The 27,832-nt window shown below is 44.4% G+C and overlaps 1 protein-coding gene across 1 annotated transcript; it reads left to right on the top strand.

Annotated features, from left to right (window-relative positions):
- Positions 1-23: 23 nt before the first annotated feature.
- On the top strand, positions 24-27,532 carry pcsk1 (proprotein convertase subtilisin/kexin type 1). Its single transcript, XM_014167551.2, has 15 exons — positions 24-117; positions 292-480; positions 1,789-1,893; positions 2,182-2,304; positions 7,713-7,859; positions 8,936-9,012; positions 15,057-15,145; positions 19,981-20,153; positions 20,487-20,699; positions 20,824-20,924; positions 21,028-21,261; positions 22,975-23,132; positions 25,176-25,309; positions 25,507-25,668; positions 25,896-27,532. The coding sequence occupies exons 2-15, from the start codon at positions 292-294 to the stop codon at positions 26,328-26,330; spliced, it is 2,340 nt and encodes a 779-aa protein (XP_014023026.1). The 5' UTR covers positions 24-117; the 3' UTR covers positions 26,331-27,532.
- Positions 27,533-27,832: the final 300 nt, after the last annotated feature.

The following is a 27,832-nucleotide window of genomic DNA, read 5'->3' as shown; positions in this document are numbered from 1 at the left end:
CTACCCCGTGGTATGTAGGCTCGTTGACGTCAGAACCGATTCGTAATTTGACGTGTAAATATTCTCGCCCCCTTCCAAGGTTTACTCTACGCTTGCTTTCCTTGATGGTTCAATAAGGTAATAACGCCGTGACAGGTACTCTTTCCCACCCTGCACTTTGAAGGAAAATTACATGCAAGGCGAACCAATTTATTTAATATTACTTGCATTTTTGTTTTTAATTTGTTGTCTTGTATGCCTTCCAAGAGCATCAATCAAATATATATTTAATCTAATCGTATTTTCTCTGAGATGGAAATGAGATCTCGCCCAACAACGGTGATGTGCTGTGCTCTTGCGGTTCTCTGCTCCATCGCTCGTTCCGTGAATGCTTCATTCGGGGACAGACAGTACCTCAACGAATGGGCGGTGGAGATTCCCGGAGGACCGGACGCCGCCAGGTCCATTGCCAAAGAACTGGACTACCGAGTAGTCCGCCAGGTAGGTTAGAGCCACAGCAACGCCCCGGTAATAAGTTCGCTCCTCACAATTGTGGTCTTGGAACCGTGTATCTCTTTACACTATACAATTAATATGCATATTTCTGTGTTCAATTTGGCTCAGTATCTTGTCTTGGTATCAGTATTCCACTTTTTTATTAGTACTATTCATTCGGTTGTATACAGCTGAAAGCTGAGATGGCGGGTGGCATGGCAGCCTTGTTCCTGATGTTGTAGTCTACACAGACAGCATCCTTACTGAACTTATGCTTTAACTGAGATTTAAAAACAGCAACTAATGTGATTGGTGCACTCTGTCAGTCATCTTCATAAGTCTGGTCAGAGTGAGAAGGGAAATTCAATAGTGTCGTGTAACCTATTAAATGTCCATTATTGGCTTTTTAGTTGTTTTACAATCAGTGTATTTGCGTATCACTGTTACTTTATAATAAGTACATGTATATCATCAAACAAGTACAAACAATTAGTCTATCAATGTATTTGGGGCAAAAGATGGGGATCCAATCCATATTTCATGTAATAGACTGTAACAATGACTCATTGTGTGCTGTATACTGATGATAGCCGCCTTCTGTAAATATGTCGATCACCAATGTTGTAATTTACCTTCTACCTTGTCCAAAACAAACATTAGGCCTATACACCCCCAGGTGATCCCTCTCTTGTCTACTCAGAGGAAACTAGCGCTCTGACTACACAGGTCAATGATTAACCTGTGTTTCCATTCAACCAGGGGGTGGGTATGATGCCATGTCAGCTCCATAATAATAATAGGCCTAAACTGTGGCTCAGAGTAACTCGTATCCTAGATTAGTGTTATTTTTATTTTTATTTTAAGCAGTATCTGTGATTGGCTCATTATTTGCACAGTGTCCATGCTATTCTGATAAGCACCTTTAGATTCAGGGGGTTTAGCTGTGTTTCTCTTTCCCAGGAAATTGCTAAACAAGGCCGGCTATAAATATAACTAATAAGGAAACTAGCAGGCCTATTGCTGTTGTGGTGGTATTTGCCTTCCTGTCATTATAATATTATCATTTAATATCAACAGCTACCCATGTTTGAGAATGATTAAAGGCACTGATTCAACAAGCTGTTCAAGACATTTAAAGGGAGATGTCCTTCCGGGTGTAATATGACCCAAGGCACTTGATTAATATATAATTAATAATTATTGCATTAATAATTGCAGGCAGTCCTATGTTACGGGATTGACAGGAAGAGGATAATGGTATTACATCACTGCTATGAAATATTCAATAACATACCACTTTCCTCCTGTCTGCAGATTGGGGCGCTAGAAAACCATTACTTGTTCAAACACCAGACTCATCCTAGCAGGACAAAACGAAGTGCCGATCACATCACCAAACGCCTGTCCGAGGATGATCGGGTAAACAGTCCTGTATCTGTAACATTGTCTATGGCCGTGTCTGAAATGGCACCCTATTTCCTTTATAGTGCACTACTTTTGACCAGGGAAGTACACTAAAGGGAATAGGGTGCCATTTTGGACACACTGTGTGTCTGTGTCTCTTCTGGTAGACTCCTCTCACGGGTAAATGCCTCCAGTTTTCAGAATAAAACACCTGCGTGTGTGAATTAGCTACGTAAGCGAATATACAGCATAAACATAAATATGGCAGAATTCTCATATCTCTCTGTCTCTTTGGGCGTCAAGGTATCATGGGCGGAGCAACAATATGAGAAGCGGCGCAGTAAGCGGGCGTCACTGGGGTCATGCCGGGACTGTCCGGTGGACGAGCTGTTCAATGACCCTATGTGGAACCAGCAATGGTACCTGGTAAGTCCCAAAGATCTACATGTTCCCATATGTTTCCTATAAGTCATACCCAGTGAGTAAAATTACACTTTGAACAGTCTAGGTTATTTGGTTGTCTCTGTGGTTATTTGGTTGTCTGTGTGATTATTTGGTTGTTTGTCTGTCTGTGTAGTTATTTGGTTATTTCTTGTCATGGTGGCCAATAGCCAGGGCCAGAACTGAAACGCTGAATAAACAGCAATCTAAAATATGTTTTCTGACCCGACTATCAGTGATGTCAGTTCAGATCCGGCTGGTGTCTGCTGCTGCCTTCTGTTTGACCTGATTCACAAACACAATCCTAGCCTGGTCCCAGATTTGCTTGTGCTGTCATGCCAATTCCTAATGGTCATAGTCATTGGGTATTGGAAAGACAGCACAAACAGATCTGGGACCAGGCTAACACAATCCCAGAGCCCCTGAGATTTAGCACTGGCAGGGACGGACAGCTTCCTAATGAGTAGAAGCTTTGCCTTCACAAGCCTTTTAGAGAAGTGTATATAGCACCAGTTCATTAGAGGTCTTGCGTTAGACTTAGATGTATTAATGTTGTTGTCTATCACAATTAGGATCTGTCCAAATGAAAGGAAAGCCTACATGTGTGAGGAACAGCATGTGTCTATATTGCCATGCACGTGTGTGAGGATGACACAAATATCTTCAGCGATCACACATGAATATGTATGTGGGAGACTTGAGAAATGTGAAAGAAAGGTTTTAACTCCGCAATAGTCAAATTAATTAGTAATCATCCAAAATCCCAGTAAAAAGACCCATTTGTTTAATTGAACATGCTGGCCTGGCAGGAGATTGTAAGGGAACTCACTCTCTCCAACCATAATCCAGTGGAGCGGAAAAGGCTGTCACACATTAAGACCCAATTTAGTCGTACACAATGGCTATTTCAGCCCACTGAGGCCAAGCCAGTGGAGGATAGTGTCATAGCTATGTATTCCCTACCGGGTACATTACAGACACATCCACTTCATCCTGTGTTTAGGATTAGGCTGAACCAACCTACACTCCATTTTTACTATTTTATTCTATGTCATTACTTTTACAAGTTGTGTTATAATTGCGTGCCAATAGGATTTTGCTAACATTGATACGCTATTATGGCCCCCTTGCAATTATTGTGAGAGTGGAGATAACTTTTGTAATGGTATTTGGTCATTTATTAAATGCAGCGAGTCATTATTTCTAATTTTGTTATCAGCCAGCAGTGCTGGCTAAGTCAACATCTGTTATCTCATAATGATAGGACATGTGTGTGCGCACGTGTGTGTGTGTGCACGTGCGTGTGTGTTTGAGTATGTTTACATGTGTCAGTGTGTGTGTGTTTGAGTATGTTTACGTGCGTGTGTGTGTGTTTGAGTATGTTTACGTACGTCAGTGTGTGTGTGTGCACGTGCGTGTGTGTGTTTGAGTATGTTTACGTGCGTCACTGTGTGTATTTTGTCCGTTCTTTCTATGTTCCCTGAACTTAATGAACTGAGTCACTCACTGTAGGACATAAGAAAATAAACCCTGATGGATCCTTTTTACTCATCTGGGCTGATGACCCTAATTGAATTGGTCATGACGTGCTCGTTTATGTCTGCCAATGAGAGGGCATAGCTGACAAACACCTACACCTGTCCACTCATTTGTGACAGCCCTCTGATTGGTCTAGGCCAGCCCTAGGGACTTTTAGTCAGGGATATCAAATATGAAAGAAAGAAAAATAAAGAAATAAAGAATTAAATAGTAGTAATCCCCAAGGGAAAATATAAATAAGGGTGTGTGTAGGAGGACATAAAACGAAGGATAGAGGAAGAGAGATAAAGCTAATGAGGGATATCAGGAATGACATGGAAGTTGAAGGGAAAAAAGTGATAGTGAAAGGAGAGGGAATAAGGAGTGCGTAGAGAGGCAAAAGGGCAGAGTGAGGAATGAAGAACATGACGTGGACAGAGGGATGGAGGTACTGCTGGATAGAAGATTTGAAGGGGGGTTGGAGTGAGGGGAAGAAGGCAGTGAGGGAGAAAGACAATGGAGAGAGGGAGGGATGGAGAGAAGGATTGGATGGAGAAAGTGATGTTTAGAGAGGGAGATGGGGAGAGATAGAGATTGTAGGAGTGGGTGACTGCCTGATAATGCAATCAAAGGAGTGACTCATAATACATTTAGATTACTCCCTCTGTCAAGGGGTGTGTGTGTGTGTGTGTGTGTGTGTGTGTGTGTGTGTGTGTGTGTGTGTGTGTGTGTGTGTGTGTGTGTGTGTGTGTGTGTGTGTGTGTGTGTGTGTGTGTACAGGTTTCAGTTTGTGCACATACTGTAAGCGTGTGTGGATGCCGATGTGTTTGTTTACTGTAAGTGTCCATTCTAAATGTTTGCTTGTGCGTGCGAGCAGGGCTGTTTGGAGCCCACAGCTTACGTGCCAGTCAATAGATGAGTCATCCAATACGATACCAAGACAAAGGAGCTACAGAAGCTGTCAACAGGACTGCACAGCCTGATTTCTAACAGAATATTTCATAGTCTGATACATTTATACGTTTTGGTCATTTAGTAGGATATCTATAGGGGACACATGTTGTACATTTGATTGTTTTGTCAACCGTCCCTGTTGTAGAAATGAATGGTGTGGTATCTGTGTTGTAAGGATGAATCAGAGGGTTTTGATGATCATTCAAACGGAGTCAGTCTCCAGTCTCCCACTACCACCCCCCATCTCTTCACTTCCTCTAGTAGTCGGAGAAATACAGAGGAGAGAGAGAGGGAGAGCAGTGAGACGGCCCAAAAGAGAAGAGAAATGGGAAAGAAAGAGGGATCAAGAGAGAGAAAAAGAGAAAGAGGGGGTGCAAAATAGATAGCAAGAAGAAGAGAGATAGGAGAAGAGGAGAAATGGGGAAGAAAGACGGAGCAAGCGAGGAAAAAGAGGAGAAAGGAGAAAAAAAGGAGAGCAAGAGAGAGATAGAGAGATCACAGCGATGACTCATTGCACTGGGTGGCGTTCTGAAGTGTCTGTGCATAATGTGGGAGGGAACACAGCAGCTCCAAGACTTTCCTAGTCTTTTTTTAGTCCCTTCTCCTGCTCTGAATCATCCCATCTCTCCTCAGGGAGGACCGCTGCACTCTCACTCCCTACTGATTAGCCAATTAACACTAGTTGGGTACCCCAAACATATACACATGCATTTAAATGAAATACATTAAAGGTATCACTGATTAGACCGAGGCTTGGTAGAGATGATAGAGGCTTGGCCTCGCACAATGACACAATCATGAAGTATTAAATCATGAAGTATTATTACGCCTCGCAAGATTCTCAACCTTAATGTGGTCTTCAGTGATCCACTTAGTTGAGTAATTTTGTTGGATTGAAGTATTAACCTGCATGCTCTCTACGCCAAGGGTTTCCTACTGTAAATGGTCAAGAGAGTGGACTCAGCCAGGACAAAGAAAGTAACAAGCTGATAATGAATTCCTGAAGGTCAACTTTGGACATGACAGCCTCCATTAGCGAAGATGGAGCTAGCAAAGCGAGGTGGCCATCTTCAGTTGACCTTTCTCCATTGTTTTGGATACTGGCCTAAGATACTTGATATTCACAGACGCAATTTAGGTGAAGTACCTCAGTCTTAACCTCTCTGGGCTAGGCGGGACGAATTCCTCCCACCTACGCAACAGCCAGTGTAATCCAGTGGCGCGATTTTCAAATACCTTAGAAATGCTATTACTTCAATTTCTCAAACATATGACTATTTTACAGCATTTTAAAGACAAGACTCTCGTTAATCTAACCACACTGTCCGATTTCAAAAAGGCTTTACAACGAAAGCAAAACATTAGATTATGTCAGCAGAGTACCCAGCCAGAAATAAACAGACACCCATTTTTCAAGCTAGCATATAATGTCACATAAACCCAGAAGACAGCTAAATGCAGCACTAACCTTTGATGATCTTCATCAGATGACACACCTAGGACATTATGTTATACAATACATGCATGTTTTGTTCAATCAAGTTCATATTTATATCAAAAAACAGCTTTTTACATTAGCATGTGACGTTCAGAACTAGCATACCCCCCGCAAACCTCCAGTGAATTTACTAAATTACTCACGATAAACGTTCACAAAAAACATAACAATTATTTTAAGAATTATAGATACAGCACTCCTTTGTGCAATCGAGGTGTCCGATTTTAAAATAGCTTTTCGGTGAAAGCACATTTTGCAATATTCTCAGTAGATAGCCCAGCCATCACGGCTAGCCATTTAGACACCGACCAAGTTTAGCCCTGACCAAACTCCGATTTACTATTACAAAAGTTTGATTACCTTTGTTGTCTTCGTCAGAATGCACTCCCAGGACTGCTACTTCAATAACAAATGTTGGTTTGGTCCAAAATAATCCATCGTTATATCCAAATAGCGGCGTTTTGTTCGTGCGTTCCAAGACACTATCCGAAGTGTAAATAAGGGTCATGAGCATGGCGCAATTTGTGACAAAATATTTCTAAATATTCCATTACCGTACTTCGAAGCATGTCAACCGCTGTTTAAAATCCATTTTATGCAATTTTTCTCGTAAAAAAGCAATAATATTCCGACCGGGAATCTGCGTTTAGGTAAACAGAGGAAAGAAAACAAAGCATTCGGTCGACGCGGGCACGCGCCTGAGTCTCACAGTACTGTAACCAGCCACTACCCAAACGCGCTACTTTTTTTCAGCCAGAGCCTGCAAAGCCACGATTCAGCTTTTTGCCGCCTTCTGAGAGCCCATTGGAGCCGTAGGAAGTGTCACATAACAGCAGAGATCCTTTGTTTTGGATAGAGATAACAAAGAAGGCCAAGAAATGGTCAGACAGGGTACTTCCTGTACAGAATCTTCTCAGGTTTTGACCTGCCATTTGAGTTCTGTTATACTCACAGACACCATTCAAACAGTTTTAGAAACTTTGGAGTGTTTTCTATCCAAAGCCAATAATTATATGCATATTCTAGTTACTGGGCAGGAGTAGTAACCAGATTAAATCGGGTACGTTTTTTATCCAGCTGTGTCAATACTGCCCCCTAGCCCTAACAGGTTAAGGCACCACAGCTGTGCTGTTCTTTTTCCATTGTTTGCGTCGTATGGGAGCTACTTCCTGTATGTAAATCCAGTGCCAATGTCATGAGATCTTGTCTTAAAGGGATACTTCAGGATTTTGTCAAACTACACTCAGAGACATAAAATGGTATCCATGAGTTCATCTGACTCTGGGGAAGTCGATAAAGGGCCTCGTTGCCAAAATCCCGGAGTATGCCTTTATTGCTTTATTGTGCACATGATTTAACTACAAACAACTTAAACTACTCTCTCTCTCCTTCTCCTCTTCCCCCTCTGTGTCGGCCATTCCAGCAAGACACTCGGACGTCGTCCTCCCTGCCCAAGCTGGACCTCCACGTGATTCCTGTGTGGAAGAAAGGGTTCACAGGGAAAGGAGTGGTCATCACCGTGCTGGACGACGGCCTGGAGTGGAACCACACCGACATCTACCCCAACTATGTAAGACCACGTTTCCACGGCAACAGACATCAGTAAGGGAGAGCGTTCCCATGGCAATGTCGGTGACACTTACACAGCCATTCATGAAGCACTAATAAGCAGTAATAAATTGCTATATGATAGGTGGTGATGACGGTTGTATAGTGTGCATTGAGGACAGAGCTGGACATCAATAATAGGAGGAGTTATTGTGGTTCTAGATTATTTTGTAGTTGCTGCGTTGACAGATATAATACTTGGCTAGTATAACTGCAAAGTTGTCTTTAGCATTTATCAAGGTTTTTCCTCAAGTTGGTTAAAGGTTATAGTGAAGAAGTCTTAGCTAGTGACTATTGTGTTTGCACATTTTGAAAAAGCTTCTGTTAAAGTTTCAAATAATCAACATTTAGGCCGCCAAACCCAATTGCAAGTGAGACGATGGCTTTGAACAATATTTTTGGGGGGTGAGGTGTTTTTTAAAAATGAACCAAACCTCATTAGACAGTCATGTTGGCACATTTCTCAAATCTTGAAATGAGAGGAAATCTGTGAATGTTGAGATATCTACGTTTTGCTGGCAAACAGTAGTTTCTCTGTCTGACACCAGGCATTGACAGACTAGCACTGGACAACGGTCTGCTTTCATTTGCATAATTTTCACAGATTAATTCTTGCCTTAATTGACACTAAATTAATTTTCTTGGCTTATTTGTTTTCTTGTACATTAGAGCAGACTGGTTTTAATGATTCTGATTTAAGTAAAAACATTTGAATTATTAGATGCATTGTCCACACGCTCATTTTAACTGCAGATTATATTGTCTTGTTCAGTTACTTCAACCTTTTAGCAATAAACCTTCAAGACAAAGACATATTGACAAATGTTATACATTCCCCTTTCTCAAACCGAATGGCTTTGTTTCAGCCCTAAATAATTTCCTCCATGGTCCTCTTGTCTGGTGTTCAACCATCCATAGACATTATTTACAGTCCCTCTCAGTGACAATAGGTTGGCCCTTGGTCTAGTAACCTGTTAAGTGGGTTGCCAGATTTGGTTCTGAATCCTGTCGTGATTTCCCTGTCTCGTTCTTATCCAGGACGCAGCAGCCAGCTACGATTTCAATGACAACGACCCTGACCCCTTCCCCAGGTACGACTCCACCAATGAGAACAAGTAAGTTGGTTATTTATTTCAGGGACATACCTGCTATCTGTAAGGGCTGTCAAATGGAGTAGACCAAGGCGCAGCGTGTTTAGTGCTCATCTTGAAGTTTAATGAAGAAGTAGAACACTTTACAAAAGAAACAAAATGACAGCCAACAGTTCCGTCAGGATTCCAAACTACTAAACGGAAAACAACCACCCACAAAACCCAAAGGAAAACAGGCTGCCTAAGTATAGCTCCCAATCAGAGACAACGATCTACAGCTGTTCCTGATTGAGAACCATACCCGGCCAAAACAAAGAAGTCACACCCTGGCCTAACCAAAATAGAGAATAAAACCCTCTCTATAGCCAGGGCGTGACAGTACCCCCCCCCCAAAGGTGCTGACTCTGGCCGCAAAACCTAAACCTATAGGGAAGGGTCCGGGTGGGCATCTATCCGCGGTGGCGGCTCAGGGGCGGGACGCAGACCCCGCTCCACCACTGGCTCACCCCACTTAGGTGGCGCCTCTGGAGTGGGGACCCTCGCCGCCGACCCCGGACTGGGGACCCTCGCAGCGGGCCCCGGACAGGCGGGCGACTCTGGCAGCTCCGGACAGGCGGGCGACTCTGGCAGCTCCAGATGCGCCAGGCTGGGGAGACATGCAGGAGGCCTGGCTCTGGGAGACATGCAGGAGGCCTGGCTCTGGGAGCAGGCACAGGACTCACCAGACTAGGGAGACATGCAGGAGGCCTGGCTCTGGGAGCAGGCACAGGATTCACCAGGCTGGAGAGAAATGCAGGAGGCCTGGTTCTGGGAGAACAGGCACAGGATTCACCAGGCTGGGGAGACTTGCAGGAGGCCTGGCTCTGGGCGCAGGCACAGGATAGACCAGCTCCTGGAGATGCACTGGAGGTCTGGAGCGCACGGCCTGCACAACCCGTCCTGGCTGAATTGTCACTGTAGCCCGGCATGGGCGAAGCGCTGGCACAGGGCGAACTGGGCTGTGCTGGAGAGTGAGGGCTGCTGTGCGTAGAACAGGCGCAGGGTAGGCTGGACCTAGGAGACGTACTGGTGGCCAGATGTGCTGCGCCAGCGCACTTCTCCCTGGCTGTGTGCCAACTTTAGCACGGCACTTGCGGGGGGCTGGTATCGACCGCACCGGACTGTGCATGCTGATGGGCGAGACAGTGCGCACTTCCGCATAGCACGGTGCTCTCCACGTCAACCGCTCCCCACGGTAAGCACGGGGAGTTGGCTCAGGTCTATTGCCTGACTCCGCCAATCTCCCCGTGTGCCCCCCCAACATTTTTTGGGGGGGCTGCCTCTCAGGCTTCCTTGCCAGCCGTGTTCCAGCATAACGTTCGCTCCCTTTTCCTGCTGCCTCCGCTCTCCTGGCTGCCTCCACCTGTTCCCATGGGAGGCGATCCCTTCCAGCCAGGATCTCCTCCCATGTGTAGGATCCCTTGCCGTTCAGGATATCCTCCCATGTCCAGGTGTCCTTCTTACCACGCTGCTTGGTCCTTCTTTGGTGGGAGTCGTGACAGTATCATGGCTATTTGTGACATATGGGAGAAGTGTGTAGGACTTTTCGCACACATTCATCTGTTTTCAAACCATCATTTCTATATGCATGATTTACATGCATACTGTATTCCTATATTTATGTAGGCTATCTAGCATAGTATCCAATCAAAATGATCATGACTCCAGTAGTAATAGAGAATGTTATTCATCATGGATCGGGTCCCATGCAGTCTGAAGGCCGCCATAAAACCCATGTAATTCACTTCCTAGTTACAGCATCCTCTCTGTCAATTAAATAACCATATCAGAAGGGGGCAGGCTTACAGTACCACCCTAACACACACAAATCTAACAAGTAATCTAACAATTCCCCAACAACTACCTAATACACACAAATCTAAAGGGGTGAATGAGAATACGTACATATAAATATATGGATGAACGATGGCTGAGCGGCATAGGCAAGGTGCAGTAGATGGTATAAAATACAGTATATACATGTGATATGAGTAATGTAAGATATGTAGACATTATTAAAGTGGCATTATTTAGAGTGGCATGGTTTAAAGTGACTAGTAATCCATTCATTAAAGTGTCCAGTGATCGGGTCTCAATGTGGGCAGTCTGATGGCCTTGAGATAGAAGCTGTTTCTCAATCTCTCGGTCCCAGCTTTGATGCACCTGTACTGACCTCGCCTTCTGGATGATAGCGGTGTGCACAGGCAGTGGCTCGGGTGGTTGTTGTCCTTGATTTTTTTTTGGCCTTCCTGTGACATCGGGGGCTCTAGGTGTCATGGAGGGCAGGTAGTTTGCCCCCGCTGATGCGTTGTGTAGACCACACCACCCTGTGGAGAGCCTTGCGGTTGAGGGCAGTGCAGTTGCCGTACCAGGCTGTGATACAGCCCGACAGGATGCTCTCAATTGTGCATCTGTAAAACTTTGTCAGGGTTTTGGGTGACAAGCCAAATTTATTCAGCCTCCTGAGGTTGAATAGGCGCTGTTGCGCCTTCTTCACCAAACTGTCTGTGTGGGTGGACCATTTCAGTTTGTCTGTGATGTGTACGTCCAGGATGACACGGCTGTTTAAAGGATCGGACCAAGGCGCAGCGTGTTTGTAGTTCCACATATTTATTATTACGTGAAATGTTTGCAATACACCAAAAACTTGAAACAACAAAACAACAAACCGTGACGCAGAGAGAAAACACACTACTCAAAAATGAACAACCGACAAACACAAGTGGAAAAACCCCCTACATAAATATGATCTCCAATTAGAGACAACGAGAACCGGCTGCCTCTAATTGGAGATCATCCCAACAACCCCAACATAGAAATAGAAACCTAGAAAAATCACATAGAAACAGATAACAAGAAACCCACCCAAAAACACCCCCTGTCACGCCCTGACCGACTCTACTATAGAAAATGACATCTTACAAGGGTCAGGACGTGACACAGGAACTTAAAACTTTCCACCTTCTCCACTGCTGACCCTTCGATGTGGATAGGGGGATGCTCCCTCTGCTGTTTCCTGAAGTCCACAATCATCTCCTTTGTGTATCAGACACACACAGATGATCCAACTGGAGCTGTTGATGTAAAATAATGTTATAACAGTCATATTGATATGGTTCCTTGCTGATTTGCTTTATATACACTGCTCAAAAAAATAAAGGGAACACTTAGACAACACAATGTAACTCCAAGTCAATCACACTTCAAACTGTCCACTTAGGAAGCAACACTGATTGACAATACATTTCACATGCTGTTGTGCAAATGGAATAGACAACAGGTGGAAATTATAGGCAATTAGCAAGAGGAGTGGTTCTGCAGGTGGTAACCACAGACCACTTCTCAGTTCCTATGCTTCCTGGCTGATGTTTTGGTCACTTTTGAATGCTGGCGGTGCTTTCACTCTAGTGGTAGCATGAGACGGAGTCTACAACCCACACAAGTGGCTCAGGTAGTGCAGCACATCCAGGATGGCACATCAATGCGACCTGTGGCAAGAAGGTTTGCTGTGTCTGTCAGCGTAGTGTCCAGAGCATGGAGGCGCTACCAGGAGACAGGCCAGTACATCAGGAGACATGGAGGAGGCCGTAGGAGGGCAACAACCCAGCAGCAGGACCGCTACCTCCGCCTTTGTGCAAGGAGGAGCAGGAGGAGCACTGCCAGAGCCCTGCAAAATGACCTCCAGCAGGCCACAAATGTGCATGTGTCTGCTCAAACGGTCAGAAACAGACTCCATGAGGGTGGTATGAGGGCCCGACGTCCACAGGTGCGGGTTGTGCTACAGCCCAACACCGTGCAGGACGTTTGGCATTTGCCAGAGAACACCAAGATTGGCAAATTCGCCACTGGCGCCCTGTGCTCTTCACAGATGAAAGCAGGTTCACACTGAGCACATGTGACAGACGTGACAGAGTCTGGAGATGCCGTGGAGAATGTTCTGCTGCCTGCAACATCCTCCAGCATGACCGGTTTGGCGGTGGGTCAGTCATAGTGTGGAGTGGCATTTCTTTGGGGGGGCCGCACAGCCCTCCATGTGCTCGCCAGAGGTCTGAGATCCTCAGACCCCTTGTGAGACCATATGCTGGTGTGGTTGGCCCTGGGTTCCTCCTAATGCAAGACAATGCTAGACCTCATGTGGCTGGAGTGTGTCAGCAGTTCCTGCAAGAGGAAGGCATTGATGCTATGGACTGGCCCGCCCGTTCCCCAGACCTGAATCCAATTGAGCACATCTGGGACATCATGTCTTGCTCCATCCACCAACGCCACGTTGCACCACAGACTGTCCAGGAGTTGGCGGATGCTTTAGTCCAGGTCTGGGAGGAGATCCCGCAGGAGACCATCTGCCACCTCATCAGGAGCATGCCCAGGCGTTGTAGGGAGGTCATACAGGCACGTGGAGGCCACACACTACTGAGCCTCATTTTGACTTGTTTTAAGGACATTACATCAAAGTTGGATCAGCCTGTAGTGTAGTTTTCCACTTTAATTTTGAGTGTGACTCCAAATCCAGACCTCCATGGGTTGATAAATTGGATTTCCATTGATTATTTTTGTGTGACTTTGTTGTCAGCACATTCAACTATGTAAAGAAAAAAGTATTTAATAAGATTATTTCATTCATTCTGATCTAGGATGTGTTATTTTAGTGTTCCCTTTATTTTTTTGAGCAGTGTATTATGGTAAATGCGATTTTTTTTAAAGCAATACATTTCCCAGGGAATCTATAGACTGACCAATTTTCAACATTTACCGGAAAATGCTGTATATTGAATTATTCTACTACATGTCCATGAGATCTAGCCTGGGAGCCATATACCTCGTAACTGAAATGCATTCCAGGTGACTACCTCATGAAGCTGGTTGAGAGAATGCAAAGAGTGTGCAAACCTGTCATCAAGGCAGTGGGTGGCTACTTTGAAGAATCTCAAATATAAAATATATTTGGATTTGTTTAACACGTTTTTGGTTACTACATGATTCTATATGTGTTATTTCATAGTTTTGATGTCTTCACTATTATTCCACAATGTAGAAAATATTAAAAAAGAAAGAAAAACCCTTGAATGAGTAGGTGTGTCCAAACTTTTGACTGGTACTCTATATGTTGTACTGTAGGTTACAGGTTAGTGTGTGGGTCAGTAAAAGTAGTTCACCAGAATGAAAGTCAGGCTATCGATTAAACCTTTCCACTATCTGCCATTGTACCTGGTAGTGTTTGCTTGGGTGGTAGATCCCATAGACGTAGAATTACAATATTACAGATAGTATAATTATAGTAAATCTATTTATATGGTAGATCCTAACCATAACAACTGAAAAGAGTCCATTTTACCTCTGACAACGCCACATCGTCGGAATTTGGTTTGAAGCCGAGGGAGAGAGAGAAAATGGCTTAATCTGTTGGGAAACATTAAAATCACAGAAAACCACCTACTAAAACCCTCAATGTTTCAATGCTCCTTCCTCTCTCTCTCTCTCTCTCTCTCTCTCCTTTAAATGGGGACTCACTCTATAACAGCTGTGAGTATTACACACAAAAACACACACACTCAACCCACCCCACTACCCACCCACTCTTTTGTTGTCAATCTACTCTGGGAGCTCTCTGTATAATGTAGACTCCAGCAGCAGGCTGTTTATTGTCTCTTTTAAGCATGCCAAATGACATGAAACCAAAGGGCCTTTCATTTTCAATTGACAAGATTTCCCCTCAGTATCAATATTTTCTATGGCAAGCACATAATGAGATGAAGGATCTTAGGTAACCAAAACCGAAGTGAATCGAGTGACGCTGGCACTCTTCCAGAGTTTTTATGGTGGATCGGCAGTTTTGATGAGATTTTAAAGCTTACTGTAAGCAATCCTGAGATTTACCATAAACCAGTTCACAAAGGTTTGGATCAGACTGGTGCATTCTGTATCCACTGCTACATGTATATGAAAATGTAACTTAATTCTGTTAGGGACAGATTGTAAAGAAAAAGTTATGTTTAGTTGTAATTGTGTGTTCTGTTTCTGTATGTACTCAGGCATGGGACCAGGTGTGCCGGTGAGATCGCCATGCAGGCAGACAACAATAAATGTGGAGTCGGGGTGGCGTACAACTCCAAGGTTGGAGGTAATAGATGTAACACAAACACACCTGGTGTGTGTGTGTGTGTGTGTGTGTGTGTGTGTGTGTGTGTGTGTGTGTGTGTGTGTGTGTGTGTGTGTGTGTGTGTGTGTGTGTGTGTGTGTGTGTGTCTGGGTGACCCACACAGCAGCTGGAAGGGAAGTTGTCCTGGTGGCAGCCTACTTTTTTGAGTGGATGATTACGAAATACCACTTTACCAAATGACTGAGCAACAATTCGGCACCTGTTCCACAGAGGAGGTAGCTAATAATTAATATTAAAATGAGAAAATCTATCAGATCTTTAAGTAGGCCTACACCAGTTAACCAATTGTGCTATTGTGTGTTTTTTTCCCGCGTTATTTGTAGCTTATTTTGTACATAATGTTTTGTACATAATGTTTCTGCCTCTGTCTCTAATGACCGAAAAGAGCTTCTATCAGGAATCAAGGTAAGACCCAGATGCAAACTGTCGAAGTATGTTTATGTTTATTGTGGCAACAGGGGCAGGCAAAGACAGGTCAGGGGCAGGCAGAGTTCAGTAATCCAGAAGTGGAGCAAAGGTACAGGGCGGCAGGCAGGCTCAGGGTAAGGCAGAAAGGTCAGGCGGGTGGGTACAGGGTCAGGACAGGCAAAGGTCAAAAACCAGGAGGACGAGGAAAGAGAGGCTGGGAAACGATAGGAGCTGACAGGAAAAACGCTGGTTAGCTTGAACGAACAAGGCGAACTGGCCACAAACAGACAGAGAACACAGGTATAAATACACAGGGGATAATAGGGAAGATGGGTAACACCTGGAGGGGGGTGTAGTCAAGCACAAGGACAAGTGAAACAGATCAGGGAGGGACAGCTTCTAGATATCAGGACAGCGATTACTCACTTCGTACTGGAATAAGATTTTTTATTTAACGAGTCGGACACAAAGGATTTACTTCAGACAAGGTGATTCGCATGAGAGAGAGATGGAGATATCGGGGACGTAGGTGGGGTGCCTTGTGAGGATCCGACGGCGAGTGGGTAATCTGCCTCTACCATACGTACAATCATTGGATAACAAAATAGATGAACTACGATCACGCATATCCTACCAACGGGACATTAAAAACTGTAATATCTTATGTTTCACTGAGTCGTGGCTGAACAACGACATGAATAACATATAGCTAGTTATACGCTGCCTCGGCAAGATAGAACAGCCGTCTCCGGTAAGACAAGGGACGGCGGTCTGTGTATATTTGTAAACAACAGCTGGTGCACGAAATCTAATAGTAAGGAAGTTTTGATGTTTTGCTCACCTGAGGTAGAGTATATCATGATAAGCTGTAGACCACACTATTTACCAAGAGAGTTTTCATCTATATTCTTCGTAGCTGTCGTAGCTGGCACAAAGACCACACTCAATGAGCTGTATACAGCCATAAGCCAACAAGCTCCTAGTGGCCAGGGACTTTAATGCAGGGAAACTTAAATCAGTTTTACCTAATTTCTATCAGCATGTTAAATGTGCAACCAGAGGGGAAAAAAACTAGACCACCTTTACTCCACACACAGAGACACGTACAAAGCTCTTCCTCGCCTTCCATTTCGCAAATCTGACCATAATTATATCCTCCTGATTCCTGCTTACAAGCAAAAACTGAAGCAGGAAGTACCAGTAACTTGATCAATAAAGAAGTGGTCAAATGACGCAGATGCTAAGCTACAGGACTGTTTTGCTAGCACAGACTGGAATATGTTCCGGGATTCTTCCGATGGCATTGAGGAGTACACCACATTAATCACTGGCTTCATCAATAAGTGCATTGATGACTTCGTCCCCAGAGTGACTGTAAATACATACCCCAACAAAACGCCATGGATTACAGGCAACATCAGCACTGAGCTAAAGGGTACAGCTACTGCTTTCAATGAGCGGGACTCTAACCTGGAAGCTTATAAGAAATCCCGCTATGCTCTCCGACGAACCATCAAACAGGCAAAGCGTCAATACAGGACTAAGAATGAATCATTCTACACTGGCTCTGACACTCGTCAGATGTGGCAGGGCTTGCAAACTATTATAGACTACAAAGGGAAGCACAGCCGCAAGCTGCACAGTGACAAGAGCCTACAGTGGCTTGCGAAAGTATTCAACCCCCTTGGTATTTTTCCTATTTTGTTGCCTTACAACCTGGAATTAAAATATATTTTTTGGGGGGGGTTTGTATCATTTGATTTACGCAACATGCCTACCACTTTGAAGATGCAACATTTTTTTTTTGTGAAACAAACAAGAAATAAGACAAAAAACTAAACATGAACGTGCATAACTATTCACCCCCCCAAAGTCAATACTTTGTAGAGCCACCTTTCGCAGCAATTACAGCTGCAAGTCTCTTTGGGTATGTCTCTACAAGGTTGGCACATCTAGCCACTGGGATTTTTGCCCGTTCATCAAGGCAAAACTGCTCCAGCTCCTTCAAGTTGGGTGGGTTCCCGCTGATGTACAGCAATTTTAAGTCATACCACAGATTCTCAATTGGATTGAGGTCTGGGCTTTGACTAAGCCATTCCAAGACATTTAAAAGTTTCCCCTTAAAGCACTCAAGTGTTGCTTTAGCAGTATGCTTAGGGCCATTGTCCTGCTGTAAGGTGAACCGCCGTCCCAGTCTCAAATCTCTGGAAGACTGAAACCGGTTTCCCTCAAGAATTTCCCTGCATTTAGCGCCATCCATCATTCCTTAAATTCTGACCAGTTTCCCAGTCTCTGCCGATGAAAAACATCCACACAGCATGATGCTGCCAGCACCATGCTTTGATGGTGTTGTCGGGGTGATGAGAGGTGTTGGGTTTGCGACAGACATAGCGTTTTCCTTGAATGCCAAAAAGCTCAATTTTAGTTTCATCTGACCAGAGTGCCTTCTTCCATATGTTTGGGGAGTCTCCTACATGCCTTTTGGTGAACACCAAACGTGTTTGCTTATTTTTTTCTTTAAGCAATGGCTTTTTTCTGGCCACTCTTCTGTAAAGCCCAGCTCTGTGGAGTGTACGGCTTAAAGTGGTCCTATGGACAGATACTCCAATCTCCGCTGTGGAGCTTTGCAGCTCCTTCAGGGTTATCTTTGGTCTCTTTGTTGCTTCTTAATGCCCTCCTTGCCTGGTCCATGAGTTTTGGTCAACGGCCCTCTCTTCGCAGGTTTGTTGTGGTGCCATATTCTTTCAATTTTTTAATAATTGATTTAATGGTGCTTCGTGGGATGTTCACAGTTTTGGATATTTTTTTTATAACCAAACCCTGATCTGTACTTCTCCACAACTTTGTCCCTGACCTGTTTGGAGAGCTCCTTGGTCTTCATGGTGCTGCTTGCTTGGTGGTTCCCCTGTCTTAGTGGTGTTGCAGACTCTGGGGCCTTTCAGAACAGATGTATATTTACTGAGATCATGTGACAGATCATGTGACACTTAGACTGCACACAGGTGGACTTTATTTAACTAATTATGTGACTTCTGAAGGGGCTTCATAGCAAGGGGCTTCATAGCAAAGGGGGTGAATACATATGCACGCACCACTTTTCAGTTTTACATTTTTTAGAATTTTTTGAAACAAGTTATTTTTTTCATTTCACTTCACCAATTTGGACTATTTTGTGTATGTCCATTACATGAAATCCAAATAAAAATCAACTTAAATTACAGGTTGTAATGCAACAAAATAGGAAACACTCCAAGGGGGATGAATACTTTTGCAAGGCACTGTACCAGATGAGCTAAATTACTTCTATGCTCGCTTTGAGGCAAGCAACACTGAAGCATGCATGAGAGCATCAGCTGTTCTGGACGACTGTGTGATCACGCTCTCCATATCCGACGTGAGTAAGACTTTTAAACAGGTCAATATTCGCAAGGCCGCAGGGCCAGACGTATTACCAGGATGTGTACTCCAACCATTCGCTGAACAACTGGCAAGTATCTTCACTGACATTTTCAACCTGTCCCTGACTGAGTCTGTAATGCCAACATGCTTCAAGCAGACCACCATAGTCCCTGTGCCCAAGAACACTAAGGTAACCTGCCTAAATGACTACCGACCCGTAGCACTCAAGTCTGTAGCCATGAAGTGCTTTGAAAGGCTGGTCATGGTTCACATCAACACCATTATCCCAGAAACCCTAGACCCACTCCAATTTGCATACTGCCCCAACAGATACACAGATGATGCAATATCTATTGCACTCCACACTGCCCTTTCCCACCTGAATAAAAGGAACACCTATGTGAGAACGCTATTCATTGACTACAGCTCAGTATTCAACACCATAGTACCCTCAAAGCTCATCACTAAGCTAAGGACCCTGGGACTAAACACCTCCCTCTGCAACTGGATCCTGGACTTCCTGACGGTCCGCCCCCATGTGGTAAGGGTAGGTAACAACACATCTGCCATGCTGATCCTCAACAAGGGGGCCCCTCAGGGGTGCGTGGTCAGTCCCCTCCTGTACTCCCTGTTCACTCATGACGGCTTAGCTTGGCACGACTCCAACACCATCCTAAAGTTTGCCGATGACACAACAGTGGTAGGCCTGATCACCGACAATGATGACACAGCCTATAGGGAGGAGGTCAGAAACCTGGCTGTGTATTTTGTACTTAACACTTATTTTTCCTAAAACTGCATTGTTGGTTAGGGGCTTGTAAGTAAGCATTTCACTGTAAGGTCTACACCTGATGTATTCAGCGCATGTCTCAAATCAAATCAAAGTTTTATATTTGGGCACAAGACCGCACAACGTGCAATGACTCAAAACACTTAAACTACAGTCAATCAAATATTTCCCTGACGTGTTCCATCATGTTGACTTGCAGGGATTCGCATGTTGGACGGTATCGTGACGGATGCCATCGAGGCCAGTTCTATTGGCTTCAATTCAGACCACGTGGACATCTACAGTGCCAGCTGGGGACCCAACGACGATGGCAAGACGGTAGAGGGCCCCGGTCGCCTTGCGTCAAAAGCCTTTGAGTACGGCATCCAGAAGGTAACACACCAAAGTCCTCTCTTTTTCCCTTTAAAAAAATAGCATTCCATGAATCTACATCATGTTATTCTGTTGTATCACCAAGTTCATATTGATTGTAAAATTGACCGTTCAACAGCACTCCACACTTCATGACTCATTTATAAATAAGGAACTCATATTATTATTCCAACATAATTATTCCACTTTAACCACATAGAAGTCAAAACAAACTAAAATACAAACAAATCATCTAAATAAATTGAAATTTGATTTAAAAAAAGTTAAGCTAGACAAGGAACCTAAGCAAAAGGCTACTAAAACCTAACTCCTCACCCATCTCCTTCCCCTCAGGGCCGGGGAGGGAAGGGCTCTATCTTCGTGTGGGCATCAGGGAATGGGGGCCGCCAGGGGGACAACTGCGACTGCGACGGCTACACAGACAGCATCTACACCATCTCCATCAGCAGTGCCTCCCAGCAGGGCCTGTCCCCCTGGTACGCTGAGAAGTGCTCCTCCACTCTGGCTACCGCCTACAGCAGCGGAGACTACACCGACCAGAGAATAGTGAGTGACCTTTGCCCCCAGGTCCCCCACATCACTGTATAATTGAGATTAGTGTTTGTGTCACATTTTGTTACTTTACGTTATAATAACTATGATAACTTTGTTTACTTCTGTCTTCCTGCAGACCAGTGCTGATTTGCATAATGAATGCACAGAGACACACACAGGAACCTCCGCCTCCGCCCCACTGGCTGCTGGGATATTTGCCCTGGCACTGGAACAGAAGTAAGGCAACAATCATGACTTAAACGATTTCCACCAATGAAATAGGTGTTTAGGGACATGTCGGACTTCTTATTTGTCTATCCCCACTAACCCCTCACCCCAGCCCTGAGCTGACGTGGAGGGATCTGCAGCACTTGGTGGTGTGGACGTCTGAGTTCGACCCGCTGGCCAACAACCCCGGCTGGAAGAGGAACGGGGCAGGCCTGATGGTCAACAGTCGTTTTGGCTTCGGCCTGCTCAATGCCAAGGCCCTGGTGGACCTGGCCGACCCGGCCACCTGGAAACACGTCCCTGAGAAGAAACAGTGCATAATCAGGGATGACTCCTTCCAGCCCAGGTACAAAGACTCTAACATTCTAGTATACCAGAAACATCTAATCCATCTGACATAACATACTTGCATTTTTCATTTACATTTTAGTCATTTAGCAGACACTTTTATCCAGAGCAATTAGGGTTAAGTGCCTTACTCAAGTGCACATTGGCAGATTTTTTAACCTAGACGGCTCAGGGATTCGAACCACTGACCTTTCAGCTACTGACCCAGTGCTGTTAACCTGCCGCCATGTATTGTTCAATTCAGACTATTTCCGGTGGACAAGCAAATTTATAGAGTGCACCGATAATTCCATTAGGGACAGAATCCCGTGTCCTGAGATGTCCTTACATTTTGGCTCTTCTAATGACATCTGTAGTTTGACCTGTTTCTCATATGGAACAATTATAACAACAGTCAAATGAAAGCCAGAGATTTGTGTGTCAGGTCAAGTGTTTTTGTGTGTTTATGTTATGTGTACGTGCATAAGCGCACGTGTGTGTATGTCCACGGTCTGTATTGATAAGAAAGCTAGGATTCTGACTTAGATTTCTGTAATGGAAGGCTCTAACAATCTTTGGAGAAATCTTCTATTTACTAATAACTTTATGTTTTTAGGCTTTAGGAGTTTAAAGCTAGAGCTAAAGCTAGTTGGCAAATGTTGCAAAGCCAACATTTATTTCCAGATTAAACCTCATTTTTTATCTGAGCAGATGTTTTGTTTACCTTCATTTCGGATGAACTGCCTTAGGACGTGTGAGCGCTAGATAGTTTAGCCACCAGCCCTAGGCTACATCCTCCAAATGACCTTCAGTTCAAAGGATAGGTTTGGTATTTTAGAGTTTACAGTTATGGTTCCTTACCCTGACAGTAGTTTGCAGGCTAAAAGAGACTGTACTCCACAGTTCGGATTTCCTTTAACAGCCTTACTTGCCTCTGCTAACCAAACATCAATGGGAGAGATTAGGTCATGAAGACAATATTAGCTATGGATAAAGTTATTTGTGACTACAAACACAAAGGACAAACACAAAACATGTCTCTACAACCCGATTCTTGATCATGTCCCATTGCCAGGCAGCTGGGATTAAGCGACTCATTGGCATGACACCCAGTTTCCTTTTTACCTAGGCCAGGGATCATCATTAAGTCTTTTATGTCCAACAATAAAAAAAATATGTATATTTTTAAAAGCATTGTTTTATTTTGCTCAGAATATTTTGGGGGCCCAATAAAATCCCTTGGGGGGCCACCAGTTAGGTAACTCTGACCTAGGCCATCATGATCACGCCACCTCTGTATAATCTAGAGGATTTAAGCCTCCATGTGTATCATTGCTCCAACCATTCACGTCCTGGGTGAATATACGGATTCACCCTGATTCTGAGCCAACCACTGGCCATCCAAATGTATGTGTTGTCATACCTGGTCAATATAACATGTAATATTCATGTAATATACTCAGACAGACAACTCTCATTAGAAATATGTCAGAATGTTGACATGTATCCACAAGGAATATGTCACTTGTGGATACATACCAATATAACCAATAAATAATGGTTAAATGTTACTATTTTGATTTATAATGAGAACACGTTTTGCCTGACTGTATTCGATGGTACAATATATCAATCATGGCCAGTATACGTTGAACCAATGTTGTTTGGTTTGGTATGTTATGGTAGTAGTACAACCACAGTACTAACTTCCTGTGCTGTGTCTTTTTCCCAGGGCACTTAAAGCAGCAGGAGAGATCACCATTGAGATCCCCACCAAGGCCTGTAATGGCCAGGACAACGCTGTCCTCTCACTGGAGCATGTGCAAGTGGAGGCCAGCATCGAGTACACCAGGAGAGGAGACCTACACATCACACTCACATCCCCATCAGGTTAGACACACACACACACACGTTTATTTTACTATCCTTGTGGGGATCAAACAATTGATTCCAATTCAAAATCCTATTTTCCCTAACCATAACCCTTAACCTAACCTTATCCCCTAACCCTAACTCCTAACCCTAATTCTAACCCAAACCGTAATTGTAACCTTAAAGCATGAAGCACACCGAGAATCTCACTACCAATAGACTGCCGATAGGTCACAGTGGGAGGCCATTACTTCTCTTACTAGAACAAAAGCGGTACCTGCTGCGTGCTGACCCGGTAGTGACAAACCTACCGTTTCTACTTGTAGAATAGTGGCCAACAACTTGACTTGAGCCAATCAGAGAGCACAAACCCTCACTATCACAGTGCCATCCGTTTTGTTACCAAATCACCTTATACCACCCACCACTGCGACCTATATGTTCTAGTCGGCTGGCCCTCGCTACATACTCGTCGCCAGACCCACTGGCTCCAGGTCACCTATAAGTCTATGCTAGGTAAAGCTCCGCCTTATCTCAGTTCACTGGTCACGATAACAACACCCACCCGTAGCACACGTTCCAGCAGGGATATCTCACTGATCATCTCCAAAGCCAACACCGCATTTGGCCGCCTTTCCTTCCAGTTCTCTGCTGTCAGTGACTGGAACGAATTGCAAAAATCACTGAAGTTGGAGACTTTTATTTCCCTCACCAACTTTAAACATCAGCTACCTGAGCTGCTAACCGATCGCTGCAGCTGTACATAGTCCATCTGTAAATTGCCCACCCAATCTACCTACCTCATCCCCATACTGTTTTTATTTTATTTACTTTTCTGCTCTTTTGCACACCAGTATTTCTACTTGCACATCATCATATGCTCATTTATCAATCCAGTGTTAATCTGCTAAATTGTAATTATTCACTCCTATGGCCTATTTATTGCCTACCTCCTCATGCCTTTTGCACACACTGTATATAGACTTTCTTTTTTTCTACTGTGTCATTGACATGTTTATTGTGTTATTGGCTTGTTTATTGTTTACTCCATGTGTAACTCTGTGTTTTTGTCTGTGTCACACTGCTTTGCTTTATCTTGGCCAGGTCGCAGTTGTAAATGAGAACTTGTTCTCAACTAGCCTACCTGGTTAAATAAAGGTGAAATAAAAAAAAATTAAAAAAACATGGGGCAGCCAACATTGGTGACAACAATTTCTTTTTTTTAAGATGGCATTTTCTCTGTACATCCACAGATGAGCCAGTCACACTTCGTATGCAATGTAGGCTATGGGATGGTAGCTAGTTATAGTAAGTACACAGATGCAATACACACAACACTAAAAACATCCTCCAAGCTAGCTAACCACTGTAGCAAGTATTGGCATTACAATTAAATCACAATGGATTAGCTGGTTTACATGAAACAGCTGCCTGTGTTAGCTGCCGAATTAGAGCAGTGTCCTTTAGCAAATATGCTAACGTTAGCTAGCTAGCTCAACAGTTGGCTATGTGCTAGCACTGGCAGTATGGGATTATGGGGAGTGAATGAAATTATTTCTTCGTCATATTGCTAGGTAGTTATCTAGCTGTGGCCATCTGGCTCGTATCAACAAGGGCTTTCTACAAAATAACAACATTAGCGCAGCTAGCTGACACTGGAATCTAGACCATAAGCAACACACACAGACATGCATTGACAAACAACGCTATTGCCACCTTCTGGTTTGGAGTATTTAAACTGAGTAGCTGATGATTTCACAAATGAGATTGGCTGCTGACAATGTTCAGAGGTGCTAAGTACAATCGGCAGGCAAACGTTTGACAATCCTACCGGTGTGTCTTAGCTATAACCCTAAACCTAACCCCTAAGCCTAAAATAGCCTTTTTCCTTGTGGGAACTGACAAAATGTCCCCACTTGTCAGAATTGTCCTGGTTTAACTATCCTTGTGAAGACTTCTGATCCCCAGAATAGTAAAACCCCAAAACACATACATACAATATAAAACTGAAAACTGGAGCCAAACAAGGCTATGTGAACCATTATTATTTTCTGGTATCAGGCACTAGCACGGTCCTGCTGGCAGAGAGAGAGAGGGACATGTCATCTAACGGCTTCAGGAACTGGGACTTCATGTCTGTTCACACCTGGGGAGAAGACCCCACTGGCACCTGGACCCTCAAGATAACTGACACGGTCAGTCAAGGGATAGTTCCAATCCATTACTTTCCAGTAAAGTTTGTTTAGACGATTTCAAACTTTATAGAAAATGGAGCTGGCTATTTACTGTGGTCAAACTGCTCCAAATGCCACATAGCATAGGCATTGTGTTGTATCAACATATTGTCTAAACAGGATGTTTTTTACACTCTTTTTCTATTTCCCTTTGTCAGTCCGGGCGGGTGGAGAATGAAGGTCAGATCCTGACCTGGAAGTTGATTCTCCACGGCACGTCAGAGAAACCCGAGCAGATGAAGAAACCCAGAGTGTACATCCCTTACAACGCTGTCCAGAATGACCGTAGAGGAGTGGAGCACATGGACGACATGATGGGGGTGAGCACGATAATTAAAGGGACTTTTCACCTCTTTTTAACTTCATATTTATTATCTCCCGAACCATACTAGTATCTACATATGAGATAGTTAAATATACATGTGTATATATGGTCTGTCGACTTTCGTCAGGCCTCAAATGCAATTCTGTGTAACTTACTTACCTCATCCACTAAACCATTTCTGTCTGTATGTTTGTTTGTCTTTCTCTCTATCCAATCCTATAGGAACTGTCCACCCAGGCTGAGGCCCACTCACCGCAGAAGACTCAACCCCCTCCTTCCGCCACCCCCAAGATGAAGCCGGTGAGGCCCTCCTCCCCACCCCTGTCCCCCTCCCTGGCCCTCCTGCGTCTCCTCCAGTCGACCTTCAACCGGCAGACCCCCGCCGTCCTGCCCCAGTCCCCAGAAAAGGCCTCCTCTAGCAGGGGAGAGCAGCACCAGGGCTGGCCCCATTACATTCCAGGGGGAGAAGGCCCTCACATCGCTCCACAGAAGTTGTACCAGGCCCTGGACAGGATCAACCAGTACCAGCGAGCCGGGCAGGATGACAGCCTTTACAGCGACTACAGTGATGGCTTCTACAGCTCCAAGCCCTACAGGCACAGAGATGACCGGCTGCTGCAGGCACTCTTCAACATGCTCTCTGACGACAGGCAGTGAGGGAGGGGGGGCATGGGGTGGAGCTCAGTGTGTGCAGGCTTTTGTTCCAGACCCAACATATCCAGCCCTATAGGATTCAGGGCCGATTGAACTATTCATGGTCTACATTGAAGATTGTGCTTAGTTAACTACCGGTAGTTGGATCAGGTGTGTTAGTGCTGGGCTCAAGCCTACACAGCCCTGCGGTTCTCCTTGGTCAAGATTTGCCACCCGGGGTAAGGTGTGAGAGAGATAGGGTGAGGAGGCGGTGGCTGGGCATGGAAGGAGCATGCGAGAGAGGGGGAGTGTGAAAGCCAGAGAGAAACTCTTCCAGCCAATTGTGTTGTTGTTTTTCCAAAACTCTGCTTTTCTTACTTTGCAGCATTCTAGCCTGTCTCTCTGTCTATCTGTCTTTCATTCTGCACAGTTGTAGGTCGGTTGCATCTCAATTCCCGCAAGTGGCTTCCCTTCCTCCTCCTCCCCCTCCTCCTAATGTAGTGAAACCTAGCTAGCCCATAGACTTCCGCCATATTGTTTCAGTCTTCTAAGATCAGTATGCATGAAAGAAAAGAGGCAAGGAAAGGGGGCCCATATAGAATACTTAGATTCAACTAGGATTCCATTCTACCCGCCTCCTCCAGCCATTTATCCACCTCTATCCCCCATCATTCCACCCCCCCTCCTCCAGCCATCTATCCACCTCTATCAACCACCTCCTCCAGCCACCTATCCACCATCATTCCACCCCCCTCCAGCCATCTATCCATCTCTATCCACCATCATTCCACCCCTCCTCCAGCCATCTATCCACCTCTATCCACCATCATTCCACCCCCTCCTCCAGACATCTTTCCACTTCAGGATGGGTCCCAATAGTCTTAAAGGGACACTTCACTTCAAAACAAAAGTTAGTAAGATGTTTTCAGCCCTCAAAAGTGGTCTGGTGTCGAGATGAGTCCACGTACCAGGACATGTGTTTTTTTAGATCCAACTGTATGCCTCAACCCCAAATTAATGAAAAAATATAGGCACTGAATAAAATGAGGAAATGTATTTCCATTCATTCCAGATTAAGGAAATGCATTTCCATTCATTCCAGATTAAGGAAAGGTATTTCCATTCATTCCAGATTTGGTATATACAGTGGGGAGAACAAGTATTTGATACACTGCCGATTTTGCAGGTTTTCCTACTTACAAAGCATGTAGAGGTCTGTCATTTTTATAATAGGTACACTTCAACTGTGAGAGACGGAATCTAAAACAAAAATCCAGAAAATCACATTGTAGGATTTTTAAGTAATAATTTGCATTTTATTGCATGACATAAGTATTTGATACATCAGAAAAGCAGAACTTAATATTTGGTACAGAAACCTTTGTTTGCAATTACAGAGATCATACGATTCCTGTAGTTCTTGACCAGGTTTGCACACACTGCAGCAGGGATTTTGGCCCCCTCCTCCATACAGACCTTCTCCAGATCCTTCAGGTTTCGGGGCTGTCGCTGGGCAATACGGACTT

This window comes from Salmo salar, chromosome ssa22, assembly GCF_905237065.1.
Source record: "Salmo salar chromosome ssa22, Ssal_v3.1, whole genome shotgun sequence".
Taxonomy (NCBI): domain Eukaryota; kingdom Metazoa; phylum Chordata; class Actinopteri; order Salmoniformes; family Salmonidae; genus Salmo; species Salmo salar.
This window is presented reverse-complemented; position numbering and strand designations above follow the sequence as displayed.

Bases quoted from the DNA above. Each gene is read 5' to 3' on its own strand.
- pcsk1 (XM_014167551.2), top strand. From the start codon at position 292: ATGGAAATGAGATCTCGCCCAACAACGGTGATGTGCTGTGCTCTTGCG. The intron at 20,700-20,823 runs GTGAGTGACCTT...GTCTTCCTGCAG, and splicing joins ACTACACCGACCAGAGAATA to ACCAGTGCTGATTTGCATAA. The intron at 23,133-25,175 runs GTTAGACACACA...TTCTGGTATCAG, and splicing joins CACACTCACATCCCCATCAG to GCACTAGCACGGTCCTGCTG.